Source organism: Heptranchias perlo, chromosome 18 (genome assembly GCF_035084215.1).
Source record: "Heptranchias perlo isolate sHepPer1 chromosome 18, sHepPer1.hap1, whole genome shotgun sequence".
NCBI lineage: Eukaryota > Metazoa > Chordata > Chondrichthyes > Hexanchiformes > Hexanchidae > Heptranchias > Heptranchias perlo.
This window is the reverse complement of record NC_090342.1, coordinates 24,453,131-24,477,685: the sequence shown is the minus strand read 5'-3', so window position 1 is coordinate 24,477,685 and position 24,555 is coordinate 24,453,131. Positions and strand designations below refer to the sequence as shown.

General features: G+C 40.2%; 1 protein-coding gene across 7 annotated transcripts in view; it reads left to right on the top strand.

Moving 5' to 3' along the window:
- Positions 1–20,922: 20,922 nt before the first annotated feature.
- The window catches only part of LOC137334681 (suppressor of tumorigenicity 7 protein homolog), a 147,045-nt gene continuing 143,412 nt past the window's right edge, over positions 20,923–24,555 (top strand). For all 7 annotated transcript variants that reach the window (XM_067999543.1, XM_067999539.1, XM_067999542.1 and 4 more), the window contains exon 1: positions 20,923–21,219. In XM_067999543.1, coding sequence (XP_067855644.1) covers positions 21,069–21,219 — 151 coding nt within the window. In that variant the 5' untranslated portion in view covers positions 20,923–21,068. The remainder of the gene's footprint in view (positions 21,220–24,555) is intronic.

The following is a 24,555-nucleotide window of genomic DNA, read 5'->3' as shown; positions in this document are numbered from 1 at the left end:
GACAGAATAAGATGCCACAATTGTAATTAATTTTCAGTACCAGAGAGGTTGTTTTGGTGGTAATTAACACTTATCACGCCGTTAAAAAGGGCACTTAGACTGAAATGACCAAGCCCTAATTTTCTATGGCGAGTTTAGTTCTTATCTACCGTGCAAGTGCAGGAACTTCATGCTGTTCAATGCATTTGAATGAGAGTCAGACAGCGCGATGCTGTTTTTGCGCATCTCAGACAGCAACTTCTGGATTTTTGTATTTTACATTTAACGTCTCTTCTGCCCTTGCCTGAAGTTGCTGTGCGATTTGCACATAAATAACTGAGTGCTGTTAGCCTCACCGATACTTTGACAGCAAATTCTGGGCCAATAATTCATTTGTAAATGATAGCTGAAATTTTCATTTGATAAATCTAGGTCAGATTTCTAAGGGAAATGCATGGACATGGTATTTGTCACAGTGCCAAGTAATCCCTTCCCAAGTTTTCTGTAATTTAATGTAAATATTTTAGCAATCTAGAAAATAAGGCTGCAGTTATACTACAACTTTGAAAGGGTTCAGGGTGCACTTTGACACAAGTTTTAGTAAAACATGAGCATCTGGTTCCAATCTGACTCAAGTAACCTAAAGCCAAGTGGCATGAAACCCCCTCCAGGAGAGGATGCATCATACAACTTGGTTTTCACACCGGGTGGAATATCGCTAGAGTCTAGTGAAGCTGGACGTAAAGGGAGTTCAGATGGTCCGTTGGATCAGTTGGGTACTCTATAACTTGGTATTGAATCTTGTATTGTGAATAAGTGGATGTTGTTCCTGCTCTTTGCCAATATATTAAAAAAAAATGCACTGGGCAGCATAGTACATTGTACCCACATGCAGAGTGTTCTGGCAGGCAGAATCAGGCACAGTCCCCAATATAACACTGGTTTTGACTGGTAGTGACATATAAATGCAACCTTAATGAGTGCAATTGGCAGTGTTGAATAAACCCTGGCCATCAATGCTGAACAATATTGACAGTAAAATAACAAGTGCTTTAGTGTCTGTATTAGAATACAAAGGTCCTATTGGAGAGTCTTAATGTTTGAACTCACAAGAACATTTGCATTTTAATATAAAATTATATACTCCAATTAAGGAATAATAAGGGTATATTTTTCTTAGTCTGTTTTAGTGAAATGTAAGTGCGAGTACAAAGTGATGGTCCTTGCTTTATACTCCCCACTTTTTATCACTGAAACTTGAGGAAAATAAACCCTGTAAACTGATGATTTCTGACTGGGAAATTCCTTTAATCTACCAATCTATATAAATTGTGTGTATGAGTGTCACACATTTGAAGTATGTGTAATGTCTCATCCCAATAGTGTGTCACACATTTCCATGTTAAGTTAGCTGTGCTGATTCACTCAAATACAGAAAGTTATGAAAAGCTACTAATCAGATTGATTCAAAAATAGTTTGATCTATTCAAAAGCTATGTTGCTTACCAACCCATGCAACAAGCAAATAAAGCACTGGGCAGTTTTAGCAGAAGTATGAAAAGTACGAATCTAGCAAAGTTATTGTCTGAAGTACTAGACGTCTAGAGGACAGTGCATTTTGGTTACCTAATACTACATTTGAGAAGGTAGAGACAAAATTATTCCAGGTATCAAATTTAAATTATGAAAAGGTTAAGAAAGTTAAGTTTGTTTTCTTTAGAAAAGAGTTCAGATGATCTATTTGATCGTGGTAGAATTGACACAATTGACCAAGTTGTTCACTAGTATAGGATTCATGGGGACAGATTTAGGAAGTTAGCAGTTAGATGAAAATCAGGCAGGGATTTTCACTCAATGTAATAGTGTTGTGGAATAAGTTAGCAGGGAAAGTCTAAGTACATTGTATAATGGTTTCAAGAGACAATTAGATGTTCTAGAAAGAAGGGATTCAGGCATACGATTAAACTGTTAGGTGGGGTTGCTGTCTTGAGGGTGGGGGGGGGGGCGGTGGAGGTTAGACTTGCAGGGTAAAATGGCCATTTTCTGTTCCTAAAATATTAAATAATGTGCACTCATCTCTGAACTTTAAGCTGCACCAGTTCTTCTGTAGATTGTGACCAATACCTTATATAATGACCTTGTTAGGTTTGTACTCTATTCTAATACAAGACAGTAGTTTTTGATTTTTTTTTTACTTTAGTTATACATTGTGTAATGGTTTAAGACTATAACTCTTGAACTCTATGATCATGATGTACAATTTTTTTGATTTTTGCTGGCTTTTATTTGTTTTAAACTTAGTTTGGCTCTGTGTTAACACTCACCTGAGTCAGAAGGTTGTGGATTTAAGGCCCAGCCCAGGATTTAAGCACATAATCTAGGTTGACATTTCAATGCCTTTTTGATGAAACATTAAACAGAGGCCTGTCTACCTGTTAACATGGGTATAAAAGATGCCATGGCACTATTGAAAGAGCAGGGAAGTCCTAGACAACATTTATCCCTCAACCAATGTCACCAAATAGATTAACTGGTCATTTGTCTCATTGCTGTATGTGGGACCTTGCTGTGTACAAATTGGCAGCAGCATTTGCCAACATAACTGACAACACATCAAAAGCCATTCATTGACTTGGAAGCACTTTGGGAAGTTCTGAGGACATAAAAGGTACTGTATAACTACATATTCTTTTTTCTATCCACATTGAATTGTATCTGCCACCTATTGGTCAAGTTTGCTCTAATTCCTTCTTTCTGGTTGTGCTGTTTCTTACAATTTGCCCTGTCTTATTTTGGTATCTTGCAAATTTACATAATTTTGCTTCCATGTGTGCAGCTCAATGTGTGTGTGTGTGTATATATATATATATATATATATATATTAAATATCAAGGGTCCAAAGACTAAAACCTAGATAACTTACTCATAGCCTCTTTCCAGCTTGCAAAGTTGCTATTTACACCTACCCTTGTTAGTTTTCTATCCAGTATTATATTCTATCTCCTGAGCCGTTAATTACTGATGTGGAACCTTGTCAAAATCTTTGAGAATCAAAGTAAATCTGTCCTTTAATTTGGTGTACTATTGTATTCTGGATATAGTACTATTTTGTTTGGCTCTTCAAATTATAAAACATAATCTCCCACCGTTCATTTCTTGGATTGCCATGTTGTAAGTTTAGTTGGAAGCTCGTGCTATAACCTTATTACAGATTTGTGATTGTGTAGTGAAGCCCATAGAAGTGGGTTACATGTACCACTAACAAGAACTTCTCCCAGAAACACACATCTGGTAATGAACACGGCAGCTGGTCTAACTGAATAAATGAATAGAATGTGACTCTTTTGAAGTGTACATTGCCAAAGAAATTTGTCTGGAAATTCTAAATCCAACATTCCAGAGTGTAGCTCTGTACTTGCTGTCCAGTGGGGTCAGCTTGACTCTACAGAGATTTTTGGAGTGCTCACAAACTCAACAAAATTTTTGTTGCTTACTGAAATGTCACTGACTGAAATGTTTACCCAATGAGCATGAGAGTGCAGATGATTGAGAAGCGAGAGAGAATTGTTCCGGTCATTGTGTAAGGGCATATTTTTGAATGTATTTACAATGTTACTGCTTGTAACAGTCCTAGAGCACCTCTTTCCTTCAGGTGAACTATATCCCAGCTGATGCTGAGTCCCCAGGGTCAGTCATCTCATGCTGCTGCTCACTTCTTGCGGATGTTTGTTTTGTCCCCACAAAGAATCAGCAATGAAATGCCTGAATATGTTGTAATCTATACAACCCTCTGCTGTTTACATTTAACTGTTAAAAGTAGGGTTATATTGAAGGACATCTGTAGACAGTATCTAGGAACATAGAAATTGTTGGATCAAAGGCAGCCAGGGCTTATCCAGTTCACGTACCATGATACAACAATGGTGGTGTTGACTAATCATTGTAAACAATTTTACAACACCAAGTTATAGTCCAACAATTTTATTTTAAAATCCACAAGCTTTCGGAGGCTTCCTCCTTCCTCAGGTGAATGTGGAAATGAAATCCTCGAACCTATTGCATTTATAAATCACAGAACAATGCCTGGTGATTACAGATAGTCTTTTCAACTGCCCGTTGCCAAGGCAACCAAAGTGTTCAGACAGATAGGTGTTACCTACAGGGCACCGAATATACAAACGGCCAGAACTAAAAAAACAGAGCGAGAGAGGCAGAAACATCCGGAAGAAAAAGACAGCAATTGACCCGTTATATTAAAAACAGATAACATTTGTTCGCTGGTGGGGTAATGTGTAGCGTGACATGAAACCAAGATCCCAGTTGAGGCCGTCCTCATGGGTGCGGAACTTGGCTATCAATTTCTGCTCGATTTTGCGTTTTCTATGTTGTGTTTCTGCCTCTCTCGCTCTTTTTTTAATTGGCATCTCCACATCTGTTTTTTTAGTTCTGGCCGTTTGTATATTCGGTGGCCCTGTAGGTAACACCTATCTGTCTGAACACTTTGGTTGCCTTGGCAACGGGCTGTTGAAAAGACTATCTGTAATCACCAGGCATTGTTCTGTGATTTATAAATGCGATAGGTTCGAGGATTTCATTTCCACATTCACCTGAGGAAGAAGGAAGCCTCCGAAAGCTTGTGGATTTTAAAATAAAATTGTTGGACTATAACTTGGTGTTTACAATTGTCAACCCCAGTCCATCACCGGCATCTCCACATCTTGACTAATCATGGCAATCAATCTCTCTATTGGTCTACAACAGACCCAGACATGAGGTGAGGAAACCTCCAGTGGTGGAAAGCTTTGGAAACTATAGGTTCAAAGTAACCTGTCTTTCTCTTCCACCCCCCCCCCCCCACCTCCCCATTGCCAAAAGCATGCTACACTTGCAATATGCTAAGTCTCTAATTGCTCATACACTGTATCCTAAAATATTTTCTGAAAGAAAGCTATCTGATTTGCATATGAATTGTATTTCCCTTGTCCACTGTTAGTAATGTTCTCTCAACTCCACCAGGTTAGTTAATTAAACATGACTGGGTAAAGTTTGCACTTTGGGTGTATTTAGGAATTGCACTGGTTAGGTTACAGTTCAAATTTCTGCATTTGCATAATCACAAAGGTAAAATCTTTCATGAACTGGTGCAATCGGGCAGCATAATAAAAGTAATTTTTTTCTTTCGATATTCATTGATGTATTTGAGTGGTAACCTGGTACAGTTTTATTAATACAGCTGAAAATGGGTTTATCTTTAAAAAAAAAAGGCATTGTTAATCACTGATTTTAATCACTGAAAATGACTCAAAAAAATTATACTGAACCATTTACTACTTCCATTGTTGTACACTAGTCAGTTTCTTAGTAAATTAAATGTTTTTTTGATATGTAAAAACTTCTAAAACGTGCCTACTAGTGCCTGTGTGCCTAAGAAAATTAGCGCAATTGGCAGAAACTCGCAATGTTGACTTGGGGGTGTGGCCAGTTTTATGGGCGGGGCCTGATCCGGGCGAATTGAATCCTAAACCATCATAAATGATTGCGGAAAACCCAAAACTAAGTGGTTTTGGGCGTAACTCACTTGCGTTTAAAATTCCCCGATCTTTGACGCAGGTTCGGTTGATTGAGCTGGAATCTGGGAGCAAAGCGAGCAGAAACTACCCCCACTTTTTTCTTCACTGCGTCCATGCTGACCTTTAACAAGTTATACTTTTCCAAATATTCGTCCTTACTATATCTCGAGCTCTTTTTGGAGACTTTCCATACAACAGATGTTAAAATTTGCTTAATAGTTTTGAGTACATTTCTTTACTCTTTAAATAATTGGGGTTATTTGACAACTTATCAATCCTTGGGTAACTCTTTAGTGTCCATACAAAGATGTCAGTTAAAGGGGCAAAAGCACCCAAGGAAAAATTCCAGGCCTCCTTTTGTGGCTTTTAAAATACTCTCCTTATGTTTAGATGCTTCCATCCTGGCTCAAATTATCACTGGTGCAGCAAAATACTTAAATAGCAAACATATCTCCTAGCAGAGTCTCAATGTCCAAGAACCAGCTGTCGTCTCTGCCCAAAAAAGGCACTCCGAGAAATTACATAAATCATAGAATTATAGAAATTTCAGCACTGAAGACAACAGTTTGGCCTATTGTCTGTATTAGCTCCACAACTATCAACTCAATCCCATTTTGCTGCTCTTTCCCTGTACTGTTTACTATTTTTCCTCTGTGTATCTTCCCCTCATACTGTACCACTCAGCTTCAAATTGGCCACTTGTGATTTATATTTAATATTCTAATAGCAAGTTAAGTCAATAAATAGACTTGCATAGTTTATTGCCAATAGCTTTTGAAGCAGAGAATAAAAAATAACTTGACAGGGAACTGGATTTAGTATTTGAAAAGGAAGAATATAAAAGCATATGAGGAAATTGGATTAGAGTAGATTAGCTCCAGATGAGTTATAATTTCCTGTGCAGGTGCTATAATTTCTATGATTGTGTATGAATAACTACAATCATTTCAAAATAGTCTCTGTATTTCAAACCTCTGGCAATAATAGTACACCTGAGTAACCTGCCCAGGTAACTTGCAGGTCAGGCTATGCTCAGGAAAGATCCAAGATAGCTGACCAGGAAACTGCCACCACTTTTAAGTCAGGTAGGTCTGCTGGTAAATACAGTGACCCTGTGTGTTTGTCTTTAATTGAAAGTGTTTTAGTATTTGGTATTTATAAAATGTTGTGGGCTATTGGACTCCCTTATGGTTACCCAGTGGTTCTGGTACTGGGCTAGTTAGTTTAGAGTTCAAATTCCACCTTGGCAAATTAAGCAATTGAATTTAAATAGTGGGGGAATCCAGAACAAGAGGGCATAATAAAATTAGAGCAAGGTAATTTAGGAGTGAAATCAGGAAGCACTTTTTCACACAAAGGGTAGTGGAAATCTGAAACTATCTCCCACAAAAGGCTATGGATGCTGGTTCAATTTAAATTTTCAAGACTGAGATTGTTAAAATTTTGATAGGTAAGGGTATCGAGGAATATGGAGAAAAGGCGGGTAAAGAGAATTGAGGTACAGATCAGCAATGATCTAATAGAATGTTGGAACAAATGTGAGGGGCTATGTTGCTACTATCTAGAAGCTACAGCTCCACCCTGTGGTTTGAATCAGATATTTTGTATAAATGAATTGAATCTGACTGAACCAACACTTCATGTGGAAAATAGCCATCAAGCATTAATTGTAGTCATTTGGGAAGCTCACTTTCTACATACCACATTCAGCCCCTATTTTACTTAAACTGATCTGGATGGTTCCTTTTTAGGATTGCAAATGTATTTGTTTTATAAACTAAATCTTTCAATGATTAAAATGTAACTGTTCAGCGTTTGGAAAAATTTGGCCAGGGTTGGTTGTTTTCCTTTTTAATGTTAAAAGTACTGGCTTGTTGCTGTGTCCAGGTTGTACTAAACCTGTTCAAGTGAGACAATGTAAAGAAATTAATCTACTCCAGTTTTGTTTCTGTAATATACAAATGTGCCTTGCATTCACAAAGCATTGATTGAAAGTGTTCACTAAGTTAGTTACGGAATGTGCAGGAATGTAAGATTTCAAATATCCCCTGCAGAAATAGTCAACTGCACTGGTACAACAGAATCATTTTGCTATTTGGCCAATTCAATTACTTCAGTTCTGAACAAATCTTTGATTTTAGGGGGGGATGTCACTATGATTGAAGATGTTAAAATCTCAAAGGAAAAGACGATGCTCCATTGCGGGTCACAATTCAGGCATTCCAGATAATTTTGCTTATGCCCAATACAAAGCGCAGCTTCCACAGGAAGCCCATGTTCCTATGAATCAAAATGTGACCTTGTGCGCAAAATAATCTGGGAGGTAATGCGCCCGATTGAATAAACCCATTTGACAGTCAGTCTGTATGCTGGAAACAGTAAGTGGCTTCTCCAGCTGACTGATATTAATAAAAAGTGTACCTCAGGTCGCAACTTTGAATTAAAATTGGCCGAAGCAAATGTCTGATAACGGCAGTTCGATTGGTTCATTTAACTTACAAAATCTGTTACAAAACAAAATGACAGGGGTCTTGTACAGTTCTGTGCAGCACTTTACACCTCTTTAAAAATAACAAATACCTTGGAACGTGTAATTTGGGAGATGTGTGAGAAGCTTTTATGTGAAACTGGATTTTTCACTATCTCCAGCTTGGATAACTCTGGTAAAATAGAGATTCAGTAAAGAAATCCTGATAGTGAGAGCATATTCTACACTTTGAAGTTTGAAAAATTTGAAGTCAAGGCAAAGGAATATTAAAAAGGTGGCTTTTATAATTAAATATGGCCGTCAATCAATAGGGTTCAACTTAAATGTAAAAATGCACAATGCACAATGCAAGTTATAATATTTTCCTCTTCCCTATAATAAGATTTCATTAGAAGCAACAGTGAGCACTGAATCTTTGAGAGTTAAAATAGAAAATATGCCTGTTTGTTGGATGAAAAATGAGCGCTGAAAGGTCCAATATGGCAAGGCGTGCCTATGTGAATGTGGAGCCAGGAGGAGCAGGAGAGCTGGCCACGGCTCACCATCCCTGCCTCCGGATTTGCTGTAGGCTCAGTGCCGGCACCACACCCCTGTCGGCCAGTTGGCCGACCTCCCTCCTCTTCATAACCAGCGCACTGCCTCTTGGGGCGCAACTAGTGTCCCCAGCACGCCAGTTGTGTCCTGATGACGCACAAAGACTATTTTGCGTGGTCCTCTTGCACATCAGCTTTGTCCATGCCACCACTGGATTTCCGCCCGAATTTTGGCACGAACCAATTTCTATGCCAAAATATCACCATAGCCTTTAATTCATGTTTTAAATCTGATTTACAAGGTTTCTAGCAGCAGATCAAGCACATAAATCTGAACAGCCTAAGAAAAAAGTGTAAAATATGTAAGAAACATAATTAACTATAAGTTCAAGTTTTCTGGAAAAACTCTATTTAAAATCTCTCCACTGATCCATCACAGTGCATCTCTTCGATTTCAAAGCATGGATCGATAGATACCCTGTGAGGAACCCATTATTACGATTAATTTTGCGATCAATATCGTAAACCTAAACCAGAAATATCTTCTCACATGCATCCCTCCAGAGTACTGTTTAACCTGAGCCAAAGAATAGTTGATACTTGATGGATCAAAATCTGTTTTGTTTCAAATTATGAAAGGCACCATTTTTAATATTTTTTGAGATTTTGATAGATAGCAATCATTTTAATTTGATTACTGCTTACTGAAAATGGCCTATATGTGCATGAAATGCACATGTATCTTATGTCACAGTGCCAGACTTGGCTCAGTGGTAGCAATTTCGCCTCTGAGTCAGAAGTTGGTTTCAAGTCCGACACTTCAAGGTAGTATTGAGAGAGTGCTACACTGTCAGAGGTGTACCACCTTTTGGATCAGACATTAAACCAAGGCCCCATCTGCCCTCTCGGGGGGGGGGGGGGGGGGGGACATAAAAGATCACATGGTACAATTCAAAGAAGAGCAGGGAATCCTCTTTGGTGTCCTGACCATTTATCCCTCAACCAGCATCATTAAAACAGATTATCTAGTTTATCTAGTTAATCTGATTAAAACCCATTAGTGTTTGTGGGACCTTGCTGTGAGCATGTTGGCTACTGCATTTCCCTACATTACCACAATGACTACACTTCAAAAGTATTTAATTAGCTGTAAAGTGCTTTGGGGTGTCCCATGGTCATGAAAGGTGCAATATAAATGCAAGTTCTTTTTGTGCCAAAGCCAGATCAAAGGCTAGATGAGCCATCTCTCTTGATGGACCATTTGATGCAGCAGTGTTAACTGCCAAAGTGCCAGAAGCACTTAATATTGATTACCTGGCTATGAGAAGGAGACAAAGCTAATTGTTTGTAATTGTCTCCCCCAACAGGGGTTGTTTTGTTTACCACTCACCTCTGTCTTGATGTAGATGTATGGGTGGAGACATTTCAAGAGATTAGCCTGATGTGAGGTTTGCAATGTTGATCGCAAAATTTACTCTAATAATGGGTTCCACATAGGGTATTTATTCATGCTTTGAAATCAAAGAAATGTGCTATGATGGATCAGTTGAATGACTGTAATAGAGTTCTTCAAGAAAACAAAAATACATGAACTTATCGAGCCATGAATATTATTTTGCTTACATGTCTTATATTTTCTTCTCGGGCTGTTCAGATTTTCGAGCTTTAGCTGCTGCTAGAAACATTGTTTTAAAGAAAATAAACCAAAGGTTGTGGTAATATTTTATTTTGGTGGTTTAAAGGCACATTGGCCTTGGCCAATAGGTTTGAAATGATTGCAGTGGAGGAGTTGCCAGGGCAAAACAGGTTTGCAGAGAATCCAGACAGAGTGTTTTTGCTCAGTTCTTGAAGGCTCAGTTTACGGCTTGTCCAGCTGACACTAATTTGTTGCTGGGCTTTGTGCCAAAGGTCAACCACAATGCCAAATTTGTATTTATATATTTAATGCAAAAATATGTCCCAAGACATTTCACAGAGGAGAGAAATAGACACAGAGCATAAGCGGGGGAGTTATGAGAGGCTTGAAATGGTAGGTTTTGAGAAGGGATTTAAAGGGGTGAGGGGAAGTGGGGCAGAGGATTTTAGGGAAGGAGTTCTAGAGAGCTGAAAGCTCTACCAATGACAATGGAATGGGGGAGGCTCAAGGCCAGAGTTATAAGAATAAAGGGCTCAATGTGGGCATTGAAGTATAAAGTAAATAAGGCTAAGGAGGGAGATATACATGAGGATGTGGATTTTGAAGTCAATACATTGTGGATAGGGTGCTAGTGTAGGTCTGCAAGGAAAGGAGTGAGGGGCAAGTGGACTTTGTGCAGGAAAGGATGCAGCCAGTGGAATTTTAGACGAGTTTGTAGAGAATGGAGCTTGGGAGGCTGGCGAGGAGGGCATTCGAGAAATTAAGTGAAGAGGTGACAAAATCATGGATAAGAGATTAAGCAGAAGTGGAAGTGAGGTAAAGGTCGAGGTGGTGATGTTGCAGAGGTGGAAGCAAATAGTCTTAAAGGTGATTAGGAAATGGGATCTGATATTCTGTTCCTAGGTCGAGCAGCATTCCGAGGTGATCTTTTTGCTGAAACCTATTTTACTGAGGTAAGCTAATATACTTGTCTTTATCACTGGCCAGCTGGAAGCCTTTTCAGCCATTATTTTAAAGATATTGATGTTGTATATTAAAGTGTTGCAAAATATTAATTCTTTAGATAACAATGGAAACTTACTGGATTTGTGATTTGTAAACAATTTTACAACACCAAGTTATAGTCCAGCAATTTTATTTTAAATTCACAAGCTTTCGGAGGCTTCCTCCTTCGTCAGGTAAATGACATTTACCTGACGAAGGAGGAAGCCTCCGAAAGCTTGTGAATGACATTTACCTGACGAAGGAGGAAGCCTCCGAAAGCTTGTGAATTTAAAATAAAATTGCTGGACTATAACTTGGTGTTGTAAAATTGTTTACAATTGTCAACCCCAGTCCATCACCGGCATCTCCACATCATGGATTTGTGATATCATATCTCATGTTGTCATCAAATGACATCCTATGTGACTGTGGTAAATTATCCCTCATCCTTCTCTACCTATCTGCAACCTTTGACACGGTTGACCATGCCATCTTCCTCCAATGCTTTTCCTCCATCGTCCAGCTGGGTGGGACTGCCCTTGCCTGGTTCTATTCTTATCTATCCAGTCGTAGCCAGAGAATCATCTGCAATGGCTTCTCTTCCTGCTCCTGCACCATGACCTTTGGAATCCCCCAAGGATCTTACCCTGACCCCCTCCTATTTCTCATCTAAGTGCTGCTCCTTGGTGACATCATCTGAAAATGCGTCAGGTTCAAAATGTACACAGACGACACCCATCTCTACCTCACCACCACCTCCCTCGGCCCCTCCATTGTCTCTGATTTGTCACGCTGCTTGTCTGATATCCAGCACTGGATGAGCAGAAATTTTCTCCAACTAAATATCGGGAAGACTGAAGCCATTGTCTTCGGTGCCCACCATAAACTCCGTTCCCTAGCCACTGACTCCATCTCTTTCCCTGGCCGTTGTCTGAGGCTGAACCAGACCGTTCACAACCTTGGCATCCTATATGACCCTGAGAGCTTCCAACCACATATCCGCTCCATCACCAAGACCGCCTACTTCCACCTTCCACCTTCATAACATTGCCTGTCTCTGCTTCTGCCTCATCTACCGCTGAAACTCTCATCCATGCCTTTGCTACCTGTAAACTTGACTATTCCAATGCTCTCCTGGATGGCCTCCCATCTTCCACCCTCCATAAACTTGAGCTCATCCAAAATTCTGCTGCCTGTATCCTAACTTGCACTAAGTCCCGTTTACCCAGCATCCCTGTGCTCGCTGACCAACATTGGCTCCTGGTCCGGGAATGCCTCGATTTTAAAATTCTCATCCTTGTTTTCAAATCCCTCCATGACCTCGCCCCTCTCTATCTCAGTAACCTCCTCCAGCCCTACAACCCACAGATCTCTGCGCTCCTCCATTTCTGGCCTCTTGCGCATCCCCAATTTTAATCGCTTCACCTTTGGCGACCGTGCTTTCAGCTGCCTAGGCTCTAAGCTCTGGAATTCCCTCCATATACCCCATCCACTCTACCTCTCTCTCCTCCTTTTAAGATTCTCCTTAAAATCTAGCTCTTTGACCAAGCTTTTGGTCACCTGATCTAATATCTCCTTATGTGGCTCAGTTTCAAATTTTGTTTGATAACAGCTTCTATTAATTTATTAGAAACTAACACTATAGTAAATGTTTTGCTCTTGTCTGTACAGGTAAAGCCTGTAGAAGAAATGGGCCAGCTTATTGTCAGGCAGTGATATCTGATTAAATTACCTGTGGATACACAGATATGCAAGTGCTTTGAGGTATACAACTGAGCATGTCCAAACAGCAACATAAATCTTTTATGCCATTAATAATCCATGATGTGGAGATGCCGGTGATGGACTGGGGTGGACAAATGTAAGGAATCTTACAACACCAGGTTATAGTCCAACAAATTTATTTTAAAATCACAAGCTTTCGGAGATTATCCCCTTCGTCAGATGAATGGGATAATCTCCGAAAGCTTGTGATTTTAAAATAAATTTGTTGGACTATAACCTGGTGTTGTAAGATTCCTTACATTAATAATCCAGAACAAGCAACACTTTATTTAATTCTATTCTCCACAAAAACTCCACCAGTATTTGCCAACTCAAAGGTTTACACCAATTTGTAATACTGAAAGTACTAAAATCACAGATGCTTTTCTGAGCATCAATTAACTGTCTCAATGGAGGCAGAGTGACTCCAATTTGCCATGGTTCTCAACTACTGTTGTTACGAGCAAGTCTATACTCTGCAAATTTTCTATGCTAATATTATACAAAGAACAGTGCATGTAATGGCAGTAAAAGGTCAGCAAAGCCAGGAAGGAGAGCAACTCAATAGTAAATGAGACTCCATTGTGAAGCCACTGAGACAGTTGATTAATTTCTCTTGGTATAAAGATAGTCTGTTAAATGTTTTAAAATACACAAGACTTTTTTTAAAAAAACAGTTCAGAGAGCAGTGTGTTCTGGTAATTAAATGAAAGCTGGAAATGGAAAAATTCCAGGTTTGCACCTGTAGAATGAAAGTTGGGTTCAGGTACGGGAGCTTGAAACAAAACAACTGAGCAGTTACATGCTTAATTATCACCTCTGATATGGGGCCATGCGGTATAATTTGAAAAATGCACTACAATTCCCAGAGTGCATTTTGAAGAGTTCTGGAGAGGACACTTCATTACCTACAGAAAGTTCAACAGATTCCACTGGTGACAGCAGGCTCTGAAAGTTACCAGGATCATCAGTCTTCCATGTAAGAGCTCCGTTAAAATTATGCTATTGCAATATTGTGGAGTTCTCAGGCAGGGTTAAGCTTTGGAACAGTTTGTTCTTTAAACTAGTCGACGTTTGTTACTTTGGCTGTCAAGAGGTAACTTTGTTACAGTTGACAACACTATATAGGCTAATGTGCAAACTTTAACAAAGTTTGGTTTGTTTTTATTAGATTTGAATGAAAAGGACAAAAAGGTTGTGGTGTGCCCTTGATCATATCATTTCACACTCAGTTGCCAACGTTGCTAAAGGATCTAGCAAAGAACAGTTCTAATGATGTACTGACAATGTTCCTTTAGCCTTTCTATTTGTAGCATACAGTTTGTCACATTTCACTAGAATCTAGGCATCAAATTGCAAACCAGTACCATCAGATAAAAGTAATACACATTTTCATTTTTTACTTGGAATTTCCAGAAAGCAATTAATTTAAAAGTTCCTATTTGGCCCCATGGCCTCCCCCACTTCCCAAGCTACACATTACCCTAACACATTATTGATTTAAGTACAATGATGGAATTGACGATGTATTGCAATAAGGACACAGGAACAAGTAATTTTACAAAAATAAGTTTCCCAAAAACTTCAAAAATGTATGAATTTAAGAAATACTAACTCCCTCCACTAATCTTTGCCAAAGCCATAAGATTCAAATTTATGAAGAGAGCACTCCTCCACAATATCTTCAAACTTTACCTTTGAGTCTGCTTTTGCTGCTGAATTATTTCTTGGGATTTTTCTCATCTCTATAGAACAGGTGTCACTACGTAAACATCTTTATTTGTTTCCCATTTCCTAAATTCATCTGCTAACCCCAAAAAAGTAAATTGTAAAAAAAAAATCCTGGAAAATTGCCCCCAACGTTTAGATGTTGGAATGTAATGAAGTCAAAATATTTTCTTTCTGTTGAAACGAGATGATAACTCCTTTCAATGACAAGTTACAGTTCTATAGAAGCTTTCCATATGGCACCAAGTTTTATTTTTGATTGTTGTGAAATATCTTTGTGCTTTCTTTCTTCATTATTTTTATAATTTTATGAAGACATTCATTGCAATTTTTTCAGCTGGAGGATGGCCGTACTCTCTCTGATTGCAGCATCCCTGCTGATATTTTGTGGTGGTGTCCAGAAGAGGAAGAAGTCTTACACCACTCCAATTGAAGAACCAACACAAGCAGAAGGAGGTCAAGCTTGCTGTCCTGAAATGTTACAAGGTTGACGAATATGGCAAAATCCATCGTCTGCGGTGTGAGTGCCCTTCTGAAGAGTGTGATGCTGTTGTGTTCATGGCTAGTCATTTCAAGAAGCAATACCGTGGGAACTACTGTCTTACATGCTGCTTCAACAAGACTGGAGAAACATAAATGTATACATTTTAATAAGCTATGATGGAAAATGAAAACAAAATGTATTAACCATTTTCTTCCCTTCAGTGCTATATGCCAACCTCAGCGGAGAGGGCACCCCGCTCCCAAGCCGCCTCATCATTAGGAGGTGCGGGAGAGTAATCTGATTTCTCCACCTTGAGATGAAATGTCTGACCTCTGCTCAGTATCTCCCTACATTGGGAGTGCTGGGATTCAAAATGTACTATGCAGGAAATTATTAGTTGGAACCCATGTCCAACATGTCTTTGGCTGCTTATAGGAACTTGATCTTCTTCATGAGAATTTCATTCACAGATGGTCCAGCAAAAGCAATGTCTTAGTGTGTATTTGTATTGTGAACAGATTTCCTTGTAATTTACTGTAAATAGTTTTCTGATAAACCTGCTATAGAGACATTGCAAAGAAACAGGATATCCTTCTGCTAGTATCATTCAGCACTGCAGGGAGACATCAGAACGCTTGAGAAAATTACAAACATTCTTACAGAAATACTAGCTATAAAATCCTATATATGTACTGTAAATGCTATTATATAGATATGAGATAGATAGAGGCAGGAACCTAATCGCAAGGCTGAGATGTTTATCAAACTGTGTGAACTCCCTGATTAGGTTACAGTTTCTAACTCACTTTCAGATATCCACTATTCTAGACATAAGCAGGGTAGACATATTCCCACAAGGGGGGAAAGGAAGGGCATCCAAAGCTAGAGCTCCCTGGATGACTAAAGATATAGAGATTAAAATGAAACAGAAAAAGGAGGCTTATGACAAATGTAAGGTTGAATACAGAAAGTACAGAGGAGATCTAAAAAAGGAAATAAGAAGGCCAAAGAGAGAGTATGAGAATAGATTAACGGCTAACATAAAAGGGAACCCAAAAGACTTTTATAAACATATAAATTGTAAAAGGTTGTCAAAGGAAGGGTGGGGCTGATTAGGAACCAAAAAGGAGATCATCTTGTGGAGGCAGAGGGCATAGCTGAGGTACTAAATTAATACTTTGCATCGGTCTTCACTAGAGAAGAGGATGCTGCGAATGTAGCAGTAAAGGAGAGGTAGTAGTGATATTAGATAGGATAAAAATAGATAAAGAGCAGGTACTTAAAAGATTGGCAGTACTCCAAGTAGAAAGGTCACCCGGTCCAGATGGGATGCATCCTAGGTTACTGAGGGAAGTAAGGGTGGAAATTGGAGAGGCTCCGACCACAATCTTCCAATCCTTCTTCGATATGTGGTTGGTGGCCGGGAAACTTTGAGACCATAATCCAGGAAAAAAATTAATTGCTTGGAAAATTATACGAAAGTCAGCATGGATTTGTTAAAGGAAAATTGTGTTTGACTAACTTGATTGAGTTCTTTGATTAAGTAACGGAGAGGGTTGATGAGGGTAGTGCGGTTGATGTTGTGTATGTGGACTTTTAAAAGGCATTTGATAAAGTACTACATAATAAGCTTGTTTGCAAAATTAAAGCCCTATGGGATTAAAGGGACAGTGGCAGCGTGGATATGAAATTGGCTAATGGACAGAAAGTGAGTGTAGAAGTGAACGGTTGTTTTTCAGACTGGAGGGAAGTATACAGTGGTCCCCAGGAAATGGTATTAGGACCGCTGCTCCTCTTGATGTATATTAATGACCTGGACTTTGGGTATATAGGGTATAATGTCAAAATTTGCACACGTCACAAAACTTGGAAATGTTGTGAACAATGTGGAGGATAGTAACAGATTTCAGGAGGACACGGACAGATGTGAAATGGGAAGATACATGGCAGATGAAATTTAACCCAGAGAAGTGTGAAATGATACATTTTGGTTGGAAGAATGAAGAGAGGCAATATAAACTAAATGGTACATTTTAAAGGGAGTGCAGCAACAGAGAGACTTGGGGTGTATGTACACACATCCTTGAAGCTGACAAGTTGAGAAGGCTGTTAAAGCATACAAGATCCTGGGCTTTATTAATAGAGGCATAGAATACAACAGCAAGGAAGTTATGCTAAACCTTTATAAAACATTGGTTAGGCCTCAGCTGGAGTATTGTGTTCAATTCTGGACACCACACTTTAGGAAGGATGACCTTAGAGAGGGTACAGAAGTGATGTACTAGAATGATACCAAGGATGAGGGACTTCAGTTATGTGAAGGGACTGGGAGAAGCTGGGTTTTTCTCCTTAGAGCAGAGAATGTTCAGAGGAGATACGATAGATGTGTTCAAAATCATGAACGGTTTTGATAGAGTAAATAAGGAGAAACTGTTTCCAGTGGCAGAAGGGCTGGTAACCAGAGGACACAGATTAAAGGTGATCGGCAAAAGAACCGGAGGTGACATGAGGAAACATTTTTTTACACAGTGAGTTGTTATGATCTGGAATGCACTGCCTGAAAGGGTGGTGGAAACAGATTCAATAGTAACTTTCATAAGGCAATCGGATAAAGACTTGAAGGCAAAATATTTACAGGGCTATGGAGAAGAGCAGGGGAGTGGGACTAATTGGATAGTTCTTTCAAAGAGCCAGCACAGGCATGATGGGCCGTACGGCCCCCTCCTGTGCTGTACCATACTATGCTACTACAGTGATACTATAATAAGCAAAGAGCTGTACAGGCAGGTTATCCAGGTGCATTTTATTCAAATCCAAATAAAGGTTTGTGGCAGAGTCATGAATAATGTGGAATTGTTTGGAGTCTTTCTCTGTTAAACTCACTCTTCTATTAAAATCAGCTACTTATTTACTTGTAGTGAAATTTCATTCCTTGTACCATCACTGAAAATTTTATTTTAATTTGGTTGGTGGGTTACCTTATCTGATTTAATGGACCTCGTCAGTACTTTTCTTGCATTTTACCTTATCATAGCAGTCAAATGCCATGTGGTGTCACAAGATTTTTATTTGTGCGTAGAAGATGCTGCTGGATTTACAGTGGAATCCTTTTTTTGGTAGTACAAACCCCAATTTGAAAAATGCACTTTCACGCAACGGCAGGTGCTATTATTGCTGTTACCATTGAGTAAAAAGTTTGCTATGGTTTTATACTTGTTTTCAACATTTTTATTTTGAATGCAAATTTGAAGAAATGTTGACAACAGCTCTATCTCACTGCCACTGTGTTGTCAGACTGCTTGTCCGACATCCAGTCCTGGATGAGCTGAAATCTTCTCCAATTAAACACCGGGAAGAACAAAGCCATTGTCTTTGGCCCCCACCACAAACTCCCAGCCCCCAGCCACCGATTCCATCCTCCTCGCTGGCCACTATCTCAGGCTGAACCAGATTGTTTGCAACCTCAGCGTCCCATTTGATTTTGAGCTGAGCTTCCGTCCCCATATCCTCTCCATCACCAAGACCGCCTACTTCCACCTCCACAATATCACCCGTCCCTGCCCTTGCCTCAGCCCATCTGCTGCTGAAACCCTTATCCGTGCTTTTGTACCTTAGACTCGACTATTTCAATGTTCTCCTGGCTGGCCTCTCACCTTCAACCCTCCAAAGATTTAAGCTCATCTAAAACTCTGCATGCCCATATCCTAACTCGCACCAAGTCCCACTCACCTGTCACCACTGTGTTCGCTGACCTATATTTGCTACTCCCCAAAAGCCTCCATTTTAAAATTCTCATCCGCATGTTCACAAGCCTTATGGAGCAACTCAAATCCTGCATCATCTGGTCCTGGACCTACTTGTGGACTCTGTGGTCTTTAAAACCTACCTCTTTGACCAAACTTTTGGTCACTTGTCCTAATGTCTGCTTCTTTGGCTCGATGTCAATTTTCGTCTGATTATGCTGCTGTGAAATGCCTTGGGATGTTTTACTACATTAAAGGCACTACATAAATGTAAGATCGATCTATCTATCTATTTCATTGCTGTTTGTGGGACCCTGCTGTGTGTAAATTGGCTTCCGCATTTCCTACATTACAACTACACTTCAAAAGTACTTCATTGGCTGTAAAGCGCTTTTGGACATCCTGAAGTTGTGAAAGGTGCAGTATAAATGCTAGTCTTTATGTACAAGGTGTGTATGCATGTGTGTGTTGACACTGAGCTCTCTGTCTATATATATATACCGCATGGTAGGTTGTTACATAAGGTTAAATCTCAAGGGATCCAAGGTGAGGTAGCCAATTGGATACAAAATTGGCTTGACGACAGAAGACAGAGGGTGGTTGTAGAGGGTTGTTTTTCAAACTGGATGCCTGTGTCCAGCGGTGTGCCTCAGGGATTGGTGCTGGGTCCGCTGTTATTTGTTATTTATATTAATGATTTGGATGAGAATTTAGGAGGCATGGTTAGTAAGTTTGCAGATGACACCAAGATTGGTGGCATTGTGGACAGTGAAGAAGGTTATCTAGGATTGCAACGGGATCTTGATAAATTGGGCCAGTGGGCCGATGAATGGCAGATGGAGTTTAATTTAGATAAATGTGAGGTGATGCATTTTGGTAGATCGAATCGGGCCAGGACCTACTCCGTTAATGGTAGGGCGTTGGGGAGAGTTATAGAACAAAGAGATCTAGGAGTACAGGTTCATAGCTCCTTGAAAGTGGAGTCACAGGTGGATAGGGTGGTGAAGAAGGCATTCAGCATGCTTGGTTTCATTGGTCAGAACATTGAATGCAGGAGTTGGGCTGTCTTGTTGAAGTTGTACAGGGCATTGGTGAGGCCACACTTGGAGTACTGTGTACAGTTCTGGTCACCCTATTATAGAAAGGATATTATTAAACTAGAAAGAGTGCAGAAAAGATTTACTAGGATGCTACCGGGACTTGATGGTTTGACTTACAGGGAGAGGTTAGACAGACTGGGACTTTTTTCCCTGGAGAGTAGGAGGTTAAGGGGTGATCTTATAGAAGTCTATAAAATAATGAGGGGCATAGATAAGGTAGATAGTCAAAATCTTTTCCCAAAGGTAGGGGAGTCTATAATGAGGGGGCATAGATTTAAGGTGAGAGGGGAGAGATACAAAAGGGTCCAGAGGGGCAATTTTTTCACTCAAAGGGTGGTGAGTGTCTGGAACGAGCTGCCAGAGGCAGTAGTAGAGGTGGGTACAATTTTGTCTTTTAAAAAGCATTTGGACAGTTACATGGGTAAGATGGGTATAGAGGGATATGGGCCAAGTGCAGGAAATTGGGACTAGCTTAGTGGTATAAACTGGGCGACATGGACATGTTGGGCCGAAGGGCCTGTTTCCATGTTGTAACTTCTATGATTCTATATATATATATCCATCTGTGTGTGTATATCTCTCTCTCTCTCTCATGTGTAAGCGTGTGTGTACACTTCCTGCTGTTTGGTCTCTGTGTATCTGTAATGGTTTGTTAGCTCTCTGTATGTGTATTTGACACTTCTCCATTTTTCTCACTCTCTCCATATACTTGCTGCTGTTTGTTCTTTGCTTGTTCACGTGCAGTTGCATTGTTTGTTCTCCTATATATGGGCAGGTGTCCTCCTTGGTGTCTCTGTGTAGTTGAAACTGCTGTCTCTGTATATGTGCACTCGCTATTTGTTAACCTTGTTTCTCTGTACATGTTGACTTTTTGCTCTTTGCTGGCACATTTGCTATCTCGGTTTATGTGTGCAGTTGCACTCATTTACGGGGTTCCTATCTGTGTACATGTTCTCCTTGCAGCGCTGCTGGATCCACGGTCTGGGCCATTGGGCTGGAGGCAGGATTGATCCCAGAATACACTGGAGCCTCTGATCTGACAGCAGCAGCAGCTGAAACATGGCTGAAGTCGGCACAAGCCTTATGGAGCAACTCAAATCCTGCATCGTCTGGTCCTGGACCTACTTGTGGACTCTGTGGTTTTTCTTGATGCTTTTCCTGGTTTACATCTTGCGGGTTCCTCTTAAGATCAACGATAATCTGAGTACAGGTAAGGAGGGAGGAGAGGACTCGATCTGGAAGCGCTGGGGAAAGTTGAACTAGTTCATTTTTTTTTTAATGGGGGGTGTGTGTGGAAGAAGTGAGACACGTCCCCAGGAATTGTGAGCAGCGCCAGCTCTCGCCCGCAACGGGGCTGACACCTCTCGGCTTCATTCAGGCCCCCACCCGGCCGTGCAATCTGTCAAATCGCCCCCTACAAGTTAACTAAAGTCGTTCGGTTTCTCAGAAACGGTGGTGGGAAATCGATGCTGTGCACAGAATGCAGCACGCCAGCAGGGTCCTAAAGCCTGCATCTATCGCCGAGCTCAAATCCTTCCCTCCCCCCTAACAATATTGTTATATACACAAGCAGAGGTGTTGAAGGCGGTTCATCATTCGCTTTTAGAAGTGGTGGGGCGAGAGACAGACACTGACTGCCCTTCTATGATAAGTTTGCTCTGAATGTTTGTAGTTAAGTTCAGGGACTTGGGAATCTGGCCTGAAATAATTTGCTCTGCAGATGTGAATGGTAATTTCTTTGCTCAGCTGCTAGGCTGCTCCGAATATATATATATATATTTAAAATCCATATATTAGCTGATTCACTGGAATAAAAAGTCTGGCCCCTCATAGTTTTTTTTACTTCTCTCCTTTTCTGTAATTTCTTTGTTTCTCCTCTGTGTCTTTGTTTCCCTCATTGTGTCTTTCTGTATGCCAGTCACATATTTTCACACGTTGCATCTTTTCTCTTTCTAAAACTCATTTATTAATTTCCTTTTTCCCACCATATTTTCTTTCCATTCTTTGTTTTCTCTCTCTGTCAGCCATATTTATTGTCACTCTCTCTATCTGATACTTTTTTTTCTTTCTGATTACATCTCATTTACTCTCTGAAATTAGGTTTGAGGTCATGTATGTTTGAGCGACCCTGATTAGTGCTGAGGTCATATGTGTGCACGCATGATAAACCGGTGCCGTGGGGCATAGAGATTGCACATAGTTAGAATTGCGAAACATTAGGACCAAAAGCCCAGCAGAAAAATTATAGCTCTGGGAATACAGCAGAAATCAAGCGAGGCCTGTGCGGGTGAAAGTTTTGATTGTGAAATTTAGGCCATTCATGAAAAAGCAGCTTCATGCTCCACGGACATGTTGCCAGATGGGTACGCACTAATTACAAAACATTTAATTATATATAGAGATTAGTGGATTTCCTGAGAGTTATACATGGAAAGTCAAATTCTACACTATTTTATAATACAAGCATTATATAGTCACATACAATGTATTGTGCTGGCCCCTGATTCTGTCACCCTCCCTGGTTGCTCACTCAGGCTGAATCAGATGGTATGAAACCTGTGTCTTGTTCAAGCCTGAGTTAAGTTTCAAAAATTGTATCCGACCCATCAGCAAAACCACTTCCTTCCATCTCTGTAATATTGCTCGGCTCTGCTTTTGCCTTACCCCCACTGCTGCTGAAACCCTTGTCCATGATTTTGTTATCTCCAGATCTGACTTTTCCAATGCTGTCCTCTTGAGCTCTGCCATGCACAAAACCCAATTGATTGCATCATAGTAGGTACAGCACAGGAGGAGGCCATTTGGCCCATCGTGCCTGTGCCGGCTCTTTGAAAGAGCTATCCATTTAGTCCCATTCCCCTGCTCTTTCCCCATAGCCCTATAAATTTTTTCCCTTCAAGTATTTATCCAATTCCCTTTTGAAAGTTACTATTATTTCTGCTTCCACCACCCTTTCAGGCAGTGCATTCCAGGTCATTACAACTCGCTACGTAAAAAAATGTTTCCTTATATCACCTGTGGCTCTTTTGCTGATCACCTTAAATCTGTCTCCTCTGGTTACCGACTCATCTGCCATTGGAAACAGTTTCTCCTTATTTACAAAACCGTTCATGATTTTGAACACCTCTATCAAATCTCCCCCTAACCTTTTCTAAGGACAACAACCCCAGCTTCTCCAGTCTCTCCACATAACTGAAGTCCCTCATCCCTGGTACCATTCCAGTAAATCTCTTCTGCACCCACTCTAAGGCCTTGACATCCTTCCTAAAGTGTGGTGCCCAGAATTGAACACAATACTCCAGCTGAGGCCTAGCTGTTTTATAAAGGTTTAGCAAAACATCCTTGCTTTTGTATTCTCTGTCTCTATTAACAAAGCCCATGATCCCACATGCTTTTTCAACAGCCTTCTCAATTGTCCTGCCACCTTCAAAGATTTGTGTAGGTGCACCCCGGGTCTCTATGTTCCTGCATCCCCTTTAAAATTGTACCATTTAGTTTATATTGCCTCTCCTCATTCTTCCTACCAAAATGTATCCCTTCACACTTCTCTGTGTTAAATTTCATCTGCCACGTGTTTGGCCATTTCAGCAGTCTGTCTGTCCTCCTGAAGTCTGCTACTATCCTCCACATTGTTTACTACATTTCCAAGTTTCGTGTCATCTGCAAACTTTGAAATTATACCCTATATACCCAAGTCCAGGTCATTAATATGTATCACAAAGAGCAGTGGTCCTAATACTGACTCCTGGGGAACACCACTTGTATACTTCCCTCCAGTCTGAAAAACAACCGTTCGCCTCTACTCTCTGCTTTCTGTCCCCTAGCCAATTTTGTATCCACGCTGCCACTGTCCCTTTAATCCCACGGTCTCTAATTTTGCTAATAAGCCTGTTATGTGGTACTTCATCAAATGGCTTTTGAAAGTCCACATACACAACATCAACCACACTACACTCATCAACCCTATCCATTACTTCATCAAAGAACTCAATCAAGTTAGTCAAACATGATTTTCCTTTAACAAATCCATGCTGACTTTCATTTATTAGCCCATACTTTTCCAAGTGCCAATTAATCTTGTCCCAGATTATTTTCTCTAAAAGTTTCCCCACCACGAGGTTAGGCTGACTGGCCTATTATTGCTGGGTTTATCCCTCTACCCTTTTTTGTACAGGAGTGTAACATTTTCAGTCCTCTGGCACAGCCTCCATATCTAAGGAGGATTGGAAGATTGTGGCCAGAGCCTCCGCAATTTCCACCCTTACTTCCCTCAGTAACTTAGGATGCATCCCATCTGGACCGGGTGACTGCCAATCTTTTAAGTACCTCCTCTTTATCTATTTTTATCCTATTCAATATCACTACTACCTCCTCCTTTACTGCTACAATGGCTGCATCCTCTTCTCTAGTGAAGACGGATGTGAAGTATTCATTTAGTATCTCAGCCGCGCCCTCTGCCACCACAAGAAGATCTTTTTTTGTCACTAATCGGTCCCATACTTCCTTTGACTACCTTTTTACTATTTATATTTTTATAAAAGACTTT